General features: G+C 35.6%; 1 protein-coding gene across 13 annotated transcripts in view; it reads right to left on the minus strand.

The window, feature by feature from the left end:
* The window catches only part of cadps2 (Ca++-dependent secretion activator 2), a 295,984-nt gene that overhangs the window by 232,561 nt on the left and 48,834 nt on the right, over nt 1–14,589 (minus strand). For all 13 annotated transcript variants that reach the window (XM_088645120.1, XM_088645117.1, XM_088645119.1 and 10 more), the window contains exon 2: nt 5,196–5,309. In XM_088645120.1, coding sequence (XP_088501246.1) covers nt 5,196–5,309 — 114 coding nt within the window. The remainder of the gene's footprint in view (nt 1–5,195; nt 5,310–14,589) is intronic.

Here is a 14,589-nt window from a genome sequence, read left to right on the forward strand (position 1 = left end):
TTATGAAGATGGTGGAATATATACCAGTAAGGTATATATTATGTACAGTATGAGATCATATGGCTATAAAGCCACTACAGTACAGTATGTGTGAAATAGTTGATCATAATCATAATTTAAATATAAATTATCCTAATTACTCTTTGCTAAAATTTGCATTAAGACACAATATAGATGATCTCAATGCAGATGTAAACCTGAAAGAAGCACATTGCGTTCACAACAAGTCACATTAGAATAATAAACTGTTTTTCATATATCAAATTGAGTCGATTTAAAGATAAAGTCAGAACTCTGAGATATAAAGTCGCAATTGTGAGATATAAAGTCGGAATTCTGAGATACTAAGTTGCAATTGCAAGATACCATAGTGCATTTTTTTTTACTCCCTGGCGGAAACAGACTTCCATAGTATATAGTCTTATAGTACTATGAACATTAAAACAAAACATATAGTTTGGATTTTAACACATAGAATATTTAACATACCTGCAATTTTTAATTCCATAATAAATTGAAATGGTAATGTGATAAACTTCTAAAAAGCTATTACTAAAAAACTTCACCTGAGCTTGGAACAATGCTCAATGATTTCTTAAAGACATTTTTCCCTGAAAAACCTATTTGTACAAATACCAGGTTAGTAATGTTGCATTTCTAATTTCAAAATGTTGCCCACGGTATGTAAAATCAATTAAATTCTAATCCAAACATTTTAAATATTAACTTGCCAAAATCCTCCAATGATCAAATCACAGTTCTTACTTTTTTAGAAAAAAACATAATTACATTTGGGAGAAGTGTACACTATGAAAGTGTAGACATTGGAGTTAATTACAATAAGGACAGTGAGGTGACACTCTAGGAAGAACAGTGATTTAGCAAAGCAGAAATGAGAATGTCTTCCTGGAAAGTGAAAGCAATCAGGAAACTCAAACACTCTTATGTATATAATTTATTCTAACTCATTAGCTTCTCCCAGTCATGTATTTTTCAATTAAACATACTGCATTTGTACTGTTTTTCTTTGACCACAAGAAGTCACATGGGGTTACATCTTTCATCCTCTTCATACACTTGCAAATATATATATTAAGGGCAGCATTTGTCCCTGAAGTTCTTTATGTGCAAAAATCAAGTGACAGTTTCATATTCCATATACCCCAGAGTACAAAAAATGTCTTTATCACATAAAATTCAATGATGAGATCCAGATGGGAGAAAGTTGGTAAATTTGGCTCCATAATTTGTAGCTGCTATGTTAAATATGCATTGATAATCGGTTGCATTGACAAATGTCCTACTGTATCATTATAGTGTCAAAGCTGGAAGCTTATCAAAAAACGTCTCTAGCTACCAAGGCAGTTTTGTAATGTCAAATAGAGAAATCTGTTTTACACAGGTCTGTGCCAGCCTGAGGTTTTTTTTTGCCTTAGCAGTTTGACATGGTCAGTGATAGTCATTGTCAAATAATTATGATGTCAAGCCACCAAAACCTTGGAGACAAAGTACACAGTGCAACAACATTTAAGTTGCGTCACCATGTATGGTGATTGGCCATGCACTGTTATGTGAAGTGTATGTTACTGGATTAATAACAAGTTACATCCTCTTGGAATTGCACACTGAGATGTTCTAATTTGGGCATGTCACGGGAGGTGTCATAATGGACCCAACTTACGGTGGCTTGGTCAAGAATTCCAGGGTATCCAAATTATTAGAGCCCAATCTTGGAAATATTCCTAAAAGAGGTGGCTCAAAGTAGACCAGCTCCTGAATTTAGTTTCCATGCAAGAGGAAGATTAATCTTCTGAAGACTTATCTTTCTAAACAGTTCATTCTAGGTCTGGCCATAATGTTGCAGCTACATAATGATATTTAGCTTGCTGTATTTCTGTAATGAACCGCTGAACAAACCGGATGGAGGCAGTGGTCTATGTTGGATGAAGAATCCTAGCTAAGGGGTGGTGACGACAGACAGTAGCACTGCAGGAACAAGCAAGCAGAGAGGTAGGCAGAATGCACCTACGCAGCCCAGCAGGCATGCTGCAGAGATGAAAAGGCAGAAGTACAAAGGAGAAATCCATGTAGAATGGTCAAGCAGGTGAGAGAGCCCAAATGGCGGAGAGGGTCCACAAAGTCAGGTGATCTAGGTCAAGCCAGAACAGAGTTTACAAACAAAGGGAGATCCAGGAAGTGTGGTCAAAGAGACAAGCAGAGAAGTACAGCCAAGAAGAAACACAAACACTGGAGAGGAATAACAAGAGGAACAAGTGCCAAGTCACTGGTGTTAGTGCTAAGACCGAGGACTGCAATATTGGGAGAGTGAGAATAAGGATCCTTCTAGTAACAAGTTAAGTGCCATTTAATTACAGGCCAGTGGTACTGACAACCTGCCTGACCACACTGCCATAGGAACTGGATTGACTGATTTGGTAATTGACCACCAGCCGTGGAGTTACAGCTGGAAACAACACTTACCCAAGCGTGAGCACTGCTATTTCATATTATCAGTGCAATACTATAAGATAAATATATTACTACAAATATAGTAACTGTTAACTACACAAATACACGATAAATAAAGTTAATAACACAATTCAAATTAAAATATTTAGAAATTAAAATGATACAATATTTCAAGATTTGACGATTAAAAAACAACATTTTTTGAAGGTAACTAATGGAAATTAAAAAAACTTAAATTCTGATGATATTTCCTTTTAGAATAACATAAAATACAATGAGCACCTGCACTGAGAGACCAGTTTTTAAGGCAGAAAGCACAGCCTTTGACTATGCAGTCATCCATGCTTGATGGACATTAAACATATGGCACTTGTATATCGAACACCAGGGTTCATGTTCACATGGATGAATACTGTAGTTCATTGTAGTTCATGTTTTTTAGCTGTAACAAGACTAACTACCCTTGCAAAACAAGGAAACAGCCACCATAAAATATGCAATATCTGCAAAATATTTAGAAAACTTTTTGAGAAATTTAGCATTATTTTTTTAAAATCTTTCTCATAAAAAACCTTAAATGAGATGACATTTATTTGGTTTTGCTAAACTTTTTCCAGTATGAGGAATTACCATATTATAGCTGTGCATGAAAGGAGGCTGTTTCAAGGAAAATTTAAGCTCATAAATACCCAGGACCTTATTGCTAACAGTTATTTTGTTGAAAACAATTTGTTCTTTAAGCTTCCTTATTTCTATCACCAATACAACAGACTGAAATCATTTTAAATTGCTAAGTAGTTAGGGGGAGATGAGTTTGATCGTTTTGTTATCTAGTAGTGTAGGTCTTGAAGAGTATATAGGACTTTTTGTCTACATAAATGAATGTTTCAGCTGGGTCACGTCTAACATGGCCCCAATGTACTAGAGGGGAAATCAACACAGGTGAAGAAGCTTCTTCTAAACCACGTGTTAAGACTATCAACTTCAGCTTCCGACTGAAATTAAATATAAGTTGTTTTCATGTTACCTGTTAATATTCGTTGATTCTTTTTATCAATATTTTATTTATAAATACTTTAAGTCACCTAAACAGGCACCTTATTGTTTTGCATTATTATCTAAAGATGATAGTCGTAAAGTGGAAAAGCAATGTGAATTAAAAACAAACAAACAAACAACCTATATCACACTACAGTGCAGTTCAGAATGTATTCTGTCAATGTATTATATACTTGCTGCAAAACATCTTCATAATACCTCACTGCCAATCTCAAATGTCGTTGTAGCCTATTGGGTCACAAAAGAAGTCTTCAACTAGTACAAGAAGGAGAGGTACTTAAACTGACACATTTTGATGCATTATACCCATTCATGTAGGAAGATTGGCTTTCAGCAGGAAACAAAATAAAGTAAAAGCAATCACATTCCATAAATCAATAGGCAGCAATATTCAGTATAAATTTACTTTTCGGCTTTCCATCCTTGATAAATATTGTACAGATAGACAGGGATCTATAAAGCTATTATTAGGTAGCAATGTTACAGTATATAGCTATTGTATTATACCAAGTAAGACTCATAAATGATACTTTCATTTCCCTCTCAAACCAAGGATGTTTACATATAAAGCTTGCATCACGTGTTGACCCTTTGTGATGAAAAGAGATATACTGTACAAGAGCAAGGAATTATTTAACCAAAAATTGAGGTCCTGCATCAAAAAAGATCGCAACCTCATCCACACAGTAGAAAAGCCTTTCAAAATTATATCAAAAATTGCTCCACTGACTGAACTGGAACTTGACAGATTTCATCAATAATCAAATCTTTGATTATTTTTCAAAGTGTGGAGCTCAATTGTCAATGAAATTTGTTTTTATGTCTGCTTTGGGACATATACAGCCTTTAGAAAAAAAATGAATTTAAACATGCTAATTACAAAATAAAGTTTTGTGGGGAAAAAACAGACGTCAGTGGCAATTTTATAAATAGGCCATAAGTCATCTCCATAATATCTAAAGTCATACAACTGTACATTACTTTTGCCACAAAAACAAAAAAAGTGGTGTTCTCAAAAGAGAAAATCAAAAGGTAGCCATTTTACCGTCAAACACACTGACTACAATAGACTGGGTTTCAATCAACGAAGTTGAGCGCAATGTCTGCTAACTTTAGCTCACCACTTGCTCACACCATAATACTCGAGGCTCCTGTGGAGACTGGGGAGGAAATGGTGGGACACAGAAGATGGATAAGGCATTTACTACGCTACTATCTACAGCAGCTCCATGGGAGGATAATGTTTATCTGACAGTGGACAACACTTTACTGAAAATATAACAAATGAAAGAGTAAAGCAGTATATCATATCAAAGGTTCTTGTAAGCACTCTGGGCCTTTACTGAAATAAATTACTCAAGACAAATGTTTTTCAGGTCAGAGGATTAACTTCCGATGAGTCAGCAGGCTAGTTAATTTTATTGAGGTGCTCCTAGTGTGTGATGTCAGAGGAGAAAGGCCCATAAAATATTTGTACTGTGGCCCACAATAGTGAAATCTTGCCAATATTTTTTTCTTTCCTCAATACAGTATCCCACAAATCCTGATATTATGTTATTTAATAGATGCCCGTCTTCAGGCACACTCATAACTGAAATTAACTCATTAAAAACAATGTGATTTCCTTTAATTAAAGTATATACAGTATAACATTTAAATCCACCTACCTCAGAATAACTGCGAATTGCATTGCAAAAAGCTTCATCTGCAACAATCTGCGTTTCTCCATTCAGAAAGGCCTGAAACCGTTCCTTGATTGTCAGCAGCTGTTGCTTGTTGAGCTGTAGAAAAGTAAATTTCAGAGTGTCACAAAAACATATTTTTCAAATTAGTTAATGCAGCCTTCATTTATAGGACTAACTGATGTTAAGGTTTTCTGTTCACAGCACGTAAGGAAACAATAAATAAACACCGCCTTAATAGCACCATTTTTCTTTTCAAACTTCCAAAGTATACATCTTTCAAATATGCACCTGTATTTCTATCATTCTGCAATCTTAAATTAGCTGTGGTCACCAAGGTAACGCATTACCCTTAAACAAGGGCTCCAACTCCACACTGAACATGCCCCACGCTATGCCACAGCACCTAAAACCCATTTGTTTGTTAGAAATTAAAAAAGTCCAAGTTTATGTTTAAATACAAGGAGTACTATTTGGATCCATTTTGACCAGTATTACAAAACTGCAAGGGATAAGACCTTCAAAAAAAAAATTAACAGGCACTATTTTTAAGTCTTTGATAAGTATCATTAAACCATACATTTTATTAACAGCAGAACAAATCTAACCTCAATACAACACACAAAAAGTTTTTCAACTAAAATTAATCACAACTAGTGATAGATGTAGAGCTGATGTTTGGAAAAGTCCAACATATTAAGTATAATAAAATACTGTTTGTAAATCCATAATTGCTTGCCAGTTTTACCTCTTCTAAGATTCAATCATTCATCATAGCAAGTGGCGGTCTTATGTTCTGCTGAAATAATTGTAACACAGGAATCCGATATTTCTAGAACATCACCAATGCTGCAGACATACTGTACCTATTGAAGCCCTTTATCTTAAATTAGTCATGTATATGGAAATGGAACTCATATAGAGGAAGCATAGGATGGTTTCTAACAACATATTTTTCTGTAGTAACAGAACAGCAAAATGGTGGCGGGGGAATATAATTACAGTTTATATAAAGGTCATAGTTATATAGGTATATATACAAACATCTCAAACTTTGTATGATATATACTTTGTATATGATAATTACCGCACAATGTCTGAAGTAGTACAATAATTAAATTATTAAATTCATATTACAATTCCACTTGTCATACTGGGAATTACTTAACACAAGCTAACAGCTCCCCACATAAAAAAACACTGCAAGATGAGTCTAGAGCAGGCATTTAAATTGCCATTTTGGAAACAAAAAACATTTAAAGACCTCACATTGAGGAATTCCATACTGAAAGGATGAGATACCTCATGTTATTTCTCCTTTATATTTTCTCCTGTTGGAATTCTGCACTTCTTTCAGTACATCTCCCTATAGAGGTGAACCTGATGCTTGACGTTTCCAGTGAAACTTAGCCTGTATGTTTTCCATAGATGGAGAGCTGTGAGTTCGTGTCAGATGCTCCTGTGTTCGTAATACTTACATCACTTTATAACATGCGTACAGTATATGACTCATCTGAATGTTCAAAGAGCTAATTTTTAAGAAAAATGCAATTTGCTTTATTGTATTTTTGCCATTGGCTAGTGTGACTAAAGTGCCAGACAGCAATTCTTTCGAGTGGTCTTTCGAGTGGTCACAAAATTAATACAAGTAGGCAAGGTACAAAAATAAAGTGGAAAACCAGTGAGTATTCACTTAGGTGTGCTTGTGCAAGGAATAATGTTTACAAAAAAGACAACTAAAGCAACAAAACTGTAGTGTCTCTATTCAATTCACGTCTAGGAATTTTAGGAATGACAGAGTTAATCAAACCAAACTGTGTTGCAGTACAGAGACAAGGTAACTTTACAAAAACAAAGATTACTGCTATACCATAAGTGTCAGGTTAAATACCCCAAGATGCCCACACAACTCTTCTTGATACACAGATAACATTCCGTCTACGACAGAAGTTAGTCAGGGTCTGTGACCTGACAAAATGGTGTAAGAGACTGAAATAATGATGAATAATTATTATTATAAATTAATAATGAAATAATGGGACAAATGTTGTGACACTAATACAAAAGGCTAACAGAGACTCTTCTTTCCTAGAAAACTCAGGTACTTTAAGGTAGATAAAACTATTCTTACACTTTTCTACAAATCATTCATTGAAAGTGTCTTAACATACTGCATCACTTGTTGGTTTGGCAACAAAAGTACCGGCAATTGTAATAAACTGGGTAAACTAGTGAATATAAATAGAAAAATAATCTGGAATAATCAAATCAATTTAAGCATCCTTTACAAACAGAGGGAGCCTAAGAAAGCCAAAAGCATCATGGAGTGTGTGTCTCATTCCCTCCAATGTGAATTCACACTTCTCCCAACTGGGAGACGCCTCTGTGCCCCCAGGTGTAAAACCAACAGACTCAGGAAATCTTTCATTCCCACTGCAATCTTAAACAATGCAAAGTAACTACCTTGTCTCTTGATGCTTTTCTCCCGTAACACTACTGTATTCTCTTCCCTTTTGATGATGTTTATTTGTCATTATGTTGTGTTTGACTGTACCGTAAAACTAATTTCTCTTAGGGAACAATAAAGCTTGAATTGAACTGAATAAAAGACAACACTGTGGTTCTACAACAGGTAAGACAATTGCAAATAACAAGAACCATTATGTCAAAGAAATTACTAATATTGCTCACAATCACAATAATGAAAATATAAATACAAAATATAATTTTCCTCCTTTTATCTTTTGGGATGTTGATCATTATTGAACAGATAAATGGTTAAGGATCATGAAAGATGAGTTAGCACTATGTTCTGTCATATGTAGTTACCAGTTTTACTCCAGATTTAGAGGTGGCTTACCAAGTTTGTTTTAATATGAAGCTAGATTGAAAACAGCCGAAGTACAACTACTGTTTCTTGTACATTTCTACTAAATTTGCTTCTTAATTTGATAAAACAACACATGAACCAACATCTCAAGACAGCTGATGATAAAATAATGCAAAAGCAATAGCCAAAAATCAATTTTTTGAACATCGTGTAATATTTATGGGACTTCAGCCACAACATAATTTGTCTCATCTAACTAATGTCAGTGAAGTAGACACTTTAATGGAATTATAAATATGATGCCGCTTCATTTATGAAGACTACACAAAAAATGTAATTCAAGAATGGAAAAGTAAAGCAAAGAATGAGTTTGGATACAAATCAAGCTTTCAGGATTTATCGACAGACAACTAGACAGAAATTTGATTCAAACATGACAGTTAATTTAGAGGCAGGAAATGTATTAATATATTGCTTCACTTTCTAATATTTCTATAGGTTTTATGTAAAATGTTTTATTCCACATAAAAAAATACAGCAATGGGCATGCAAATAGACAAATATCACTTCACAACAGTCAACTCCTTTTACTCATCACTTTTGCAGTGGTAACTAAATGGCACTGAATATTTAACCTAGGGTGTACTGTAATCAATCTTGCCAACTCTATGAATTAATTTCCCTGGGCGTGCAGCCAGGCACCAAAATGCTTTTTGTGTTGCCTCTGTGGATTTTATTACTCCTCAGTAGAGTGGGAAGTGACACTATTTGAAATCTACCGTGCAGGATATTCAGTGATAAGTTACCACATAATTAGGTGAATCTTTTGTATAACGTGGGAAATATTGAGGCAATTGAGGATTAAATTAACCTTGTTTTTCCTCTGCAAAAAAAACATGATATCCATTTCCCTTAAAATAATTCTGGCACCAATTCCATTGAGCGAGGCCTATTCTGACAACAAGTGTCTGCTGTTCTTCACTTTCTTAAGACATGACATGAACCATTTTGAAAAACATCGCTGTTACTCATAGTTAATGTCAGGCCTACATTGATGATATGGGCTTCAACTGAAATGTGAATATTGGGACAGCAGAGACAAATGCTATCACATTTCCAGCAGATTTAGCTTTATGTATTTGTATTAGGTCAATAAGAAATAACTTTTTGAATTTCTAGCCAAAAATCTGATTTGATTTGTACCAGATTAATTTTCACACCCATGCAGAACACATCTGTACTGTACATATATATTTGAAGATATTCAAATAACTTTAATCTTTCACTACACAGTGCTTTTCAAAAGTAAAGTTTTTACATGTTATTGAAGTCGACACATTGAAGTAGCAATAAAATTTGGTATATCCCCAACCTACTCCACAAATTCAAACCAAAAACTAAGAAAAAAAAGATGTAAACAGATAATTAATTTGAAAGAAAAATGGAAACGTCATGACTGCATAAGTATTCAAATCCTTTGCTGTGGCAAACCAAATTAATTTAGGCGCATAAAATTACCTTAATGTGCCACACAATTACTCCACCTGTATGCAATAATAGCGTTTAAATGATTTCATAATAAACACACCAATCTCTGTAAAGTCCTTCAATCAGGTAGTGAATTTCAAGAGAAGATTCAACTATAAAGACCAAGGACCATTAAAAAAAAACTCAGGGACAAAGTAGGATAAAGGAAAAAAGAATGGCATAAAATATTTCAAAGATCCTTAATCTTAATGATCCAGCATAGTAAAGATGATCATTAAGAAGAGGACAGCACCCGGACACTGCTTAGATCAGGTTGTCCCTCCAGAATGAGGAGCTGGAAACTGGTTAGGCATGCGATCTTGAGACCAAGAGCAAATTTAAGTTATAGAATTCAGAGTTGGAAGCAAATGTCCATGGTTCAGAAATATACAAGTCACTCCCAAAATGGGGCTTGTATGAACTGAAAAAAAAATCTGAAATCCCACATCAGGTTTGCAATAAAGCCGGTAAGTGATACCACAAACATATTGTGACAAAGATTTAGTGGGTATATAAGACAAACTGGAACTTTCTGATCTTATTGTAAAGCTTTACATATGACACAAACCCAAAATTATTTTTCTCATCTGCAGAAACTGGGAAGCTAGTCAAGACTGATGGGAACATAGAGCATAACACTGGCAAATCATAAGAGTAAAATTTGCTTCAGACCTAAAGTGGGACAAAAAAATACTTTTGAGCAGGTCAACCACACAAGCACAATGCCAATGTATATACTGATGCCCTCTGAGTAAGACTCATGTCTAATGAATTTAGTCAATTCAGCCATGCAAGCAGCTATAGTATATTGCCCTGAAACTCACACCTGGCAGGCCACTGGGGAAAGCTAAGTTGCTGTTGGAGAAGATGTTAGTGGGGCCAGTAGGGGTTACTCACTCTGCATTCTGTATGTGTCCTAATACCCCAGTTTAGTGACGGGGACACTATACTGTAAAAAGACACCATCCTTCGGATCAGATATAAAACCAAGTTTCTGGCTCTGTAGTCATTAAAAATCCCAGGGTGTTTCTGGAAAAGTATAAGGATGTTAAACCAGCATCCTTGCCAGATTTCCTATTGGCCTTTATAAATTATGGCCTCCTAATAATATGAATTGGTTTCATCACTCTGCACTCCTCCCCCGATGCTTGGTGAGTGCACTGGGGCACTATTGCTGCCATCACATCAACCAGGTGGGTGCTACACATTGGTGGTGGTGGTGGAGGTAACTCCCATTACCTATGAGTGGAATGTCCAGAAAAGCACTATATATGTGTAAGCAATTACTATAATTATTCTTAAATATATATATATAAACATAACCTTAAACTTTAAACATAAATTTAAAATAAAATCACAAAGTCTCATAGTTGACATAAAAACTATTGATACTGTATATATTCAGTATAGAATAGGGTACAATGTCTAAATGAAAACACTGTAAAATGTCAGCATCTGCTATGTCCTATCTTACTACTAACACAGTCCAGGCCTCCTCGGGGTGGAGTGGTGGCACTGTGGCTAAGGATCTGTGCGTGTTGCCGGTTCAAATCCCGTGGCCGGCAGAGGAATCCTACTCCTTTGGACCCTTGAGCAAAGCCCTTAACCCCAACTGCTCCTATACAATGGCTGACCCTGCACTCTGACCCCAAACTTCTCTCCCTGTCTGTGTGTCTGTGTCTCATGGAGAGCAGCTGAGATATGCAAAAAGACAATTTCCTAATGCAAGAGAGTGTATATGGCTAATAAAGTGATCTTATCTTAACCCAAAGTCATGACCAGGCTCTTGATATACTGGTGTGTGATGTTGCATCAGTACTCCTGTGCAGCTGCCTGTGTTGTCTTGTGTTGTAGACAGCAGCAAGCTGGTTCTATAGATGTTCTACTGAACTCTAGTTATGAGAAAAGGCTGGTCTCCTCAATAAAAAAAACAGCATTTATCTACATCATTCTCTGCACCACATGAAATGCTCTCTTCCACACAGTCAACAGCAATTTTGTCTCTCGGCTGTCAGCGCTCAAAGCCCTTTGAGCACACAGATTGAGCTAAGTCAATTGGTAATGCACAGAGTACCTCATCATGGAATTTCTCGTGCTGCAACCACTGAAGTCTGAAAATTATTCTGCAGATGCAAGGGGTTGATGTGAGAATAGTGCTGGTATGGTGACCCTCTGCCTTCCAGGAGATGGCCAAAATGTCAAAGAGCTTTTTCTGGTTTCCCTGGACTAATCTGCTGATTGTTGGAGCACAACATCTCATTCTGCAGGCCCCTTCTCTCAAAGACAGACTGCCCCTCAGTCACGTTGGCACCAATTATTCAAGCAGGACAAGGTTCTAGTGTTAATTTAAGTTATGTCTTTTTGAATGGATTTTCATACAAATTCTACATCATCTGAAATGCAAAACATATGGCACCAAGTATTTACAGGATTTGTTCCAATCTTGGTAATTTGTTATACCAAGGAACAATACTACTTAACCAACATATCTGCTAAATATTAAAATGTAATAACATTATGCATGTGTTCTATGGACTTTTTAAATAAAGTGTAGCCAGTTATCACTGTATACAGTATACTTATGTGTATTTGAGGGTGGTATACCTATCTATTTTTTTTACCTTTCATATCTCATTTTGCACATGCAGTTTTCCAAACTTAAAATTACAGTAAACAAATGAGTATGTTAACCTCTCCAAATGTTTTCTGAAATATCACTTCCACTCTGTTGCCATGTGGAAGTGACGTGTAAAAACCAATTTCTTCCCAATTCCTTAGACATACTATATTTCAAGGGAGATATGAAGGAACAAGTTCATATACTATATACTGTAGAATATGCAATTAAGTTCTGTTATATGCAACATTTTTTATTTCCACTTTTTACAAGTCTGTGCTTATTAGGCATAACATGAAGGGACAAATTCAGGGATGTGGGGAGGCATGCAAATAGACTGAGTGACACACTAATATGGAGTCACGAGAATTTCCATAAATACATTTGACTGAAATGCCAACATACACTTAGCTGTTAAGTTGTTGCCGAAGAACATGTATGACAAGTTGGGCAAGTTTTAATTGATTATTCATTATTCAACACTACTTTTCCTGTTAGTAGTTTTAGCTTTGAATATTACAGGAATAACTCTACAGTTTCAAATATACAGAAAAAGCTTTTTGGTTGTTCCATAGGATTTTAAGACAAAATTCATAGCTCTTTTAAAAAGAAATTAAGACCCAACATTCAATCAAAATTACCCTACATTTTATTACACTGAAAATAAAATAACAATACAGTTTCATAATACCTCATTTTCTATAATCTTTAACTCATAGCTGCTTTTTAAGGTTACAACATGAGATATACCGTAGATAAGTAAACTGACATGTTAGAACTAATGGAAAACTGTAATATGGTATGTGTTGATGTATGCATTCGATCTCTACAAAGTGAGTCAAAAATGAGAATGCAGAAATCTTGAAAAGCAGACTGAAGGAATGAGGCATGTGTATATTGAGTATACAGTACAGGCAATGCACTGGGAACAGATGGATACAGAGATTACAGAGGAAGCATAATCCTACTTGTTTTCCTCAGAAACAAAGTTTAAGTCTAAGAAAGTATTGTCTAAAATCTTTAATGGCAATATTAAGAAAAAATGCAAAGGAATATGATATTGCACAGACTGAAAAGAGGCCCAAGCTTCAGCTGTACCTGGAAAAGATATTTATATTGCCAAGAGAGAGACAAAGAGAATATTGCATTAATGCAAAGTATTTATTTCTAGTACAGCAATAAAATAATTGTAAAGGCAGGAGTATATAGTGTCAAGTTAATAGAAAATTAGTAACAACAAGAATATACAGTAAATGTGCTAATTTAATATTTCACACATGTCACACATTTTTAAATAGATGTTATAGAACACACTCTATCTGTATTGGGTAACTTTAGCATTACTGACACTTGAAATTTTACAATGGCTAAAGCAACTAAAATCAAGCTACGATTTCAACTCTTTTAAAATTGCAACAGGGCTTATAGACTGGAGAATTGCAAGCGTTCTTATGTTCTTATATCACTGCAGTATATTTTATGAGATGCTTTCAGGCCGGCTGCCATAATTGCTATTAAAATGTTTCCAGTCTAACAGCCTATCATTTTATGTTAGTTTATCCTGTTTATTACCAATATATAATAATAAAAACTGATTGATTAACTTACAATTGACTGGAAAATATTAAATTGACTTTTCTCACTTAATAAGAATTTCAAATTAAAAAATCCAATGAGGTAACTCTTACACCAATATTGTTCTAGATGGACTCAAAATAACAAACATCACGGGAACTGTATTCCACAATTATTCATCAACTTCATCACTATTTTCAAAATATTCTTCATTGCCAGCAGCCATATCACCCTGCAACTCACAACTGGCAACCCACTGCTGCTAAGCAGGTGTGAGCCTGGTCAGTACCTGGATGGGAGACCTCCTGGGAAAAACTAAGGTTGCTGCTGGAAGAGGTGTTAGTGGGGCCAGCAGGGGGCGCTCACCCTGTGGTCCATGTGTGTCCTAATGCCCCAGTATAGTGATGGGGACACTATACTGTAAACAGGTGCCGTCCTTCGGATGAGACGTAAAACCGAGGTCCTGACTCTCTGTGGTCATTAAAAATCCCAGGGCGTTTCTCGAAAAGAGTAGGGGTGTAACCCTGGCGTCCTGGCCAAAATTTCCCATTGGCCTTAACCAATCATGGCCTCCTAATAATCCCCATCTATGAATTGGCTTCATTACTCTCTGCTCTCCTCCCCACTAATAGCTGATGTGTGGTGAGCGTTCTGGCGCACTATGGCTGCCGTCGCATCATCCAGGTGGATGCTGCACATTGGTGGTGGTGGAGGGGAGACCCCATTACCTGTAAAGCGCTTTGAGTGGAGTGTCCAGAAAAGCGCTATATAAGTGTAAGCAATTATTATTATTATTATTATTATTATTTTTGACATTCAAATGTATTTTA

Source organism: Lepisosteus platostomus, chromosome 9 (assembly GCF_059453375.1).
Source record: "Lepisosteus platostomus isolate fLepPlt1 chromosome 9, fLepPlt1.hap1, whole genome shotgun sequence".
NCBI lineage: Eukaryota > Metazoa > Chordata > Actinopteri > Semionotiformes > Lepisosteidae > Lepisosteus > Lepisosteus platostomus.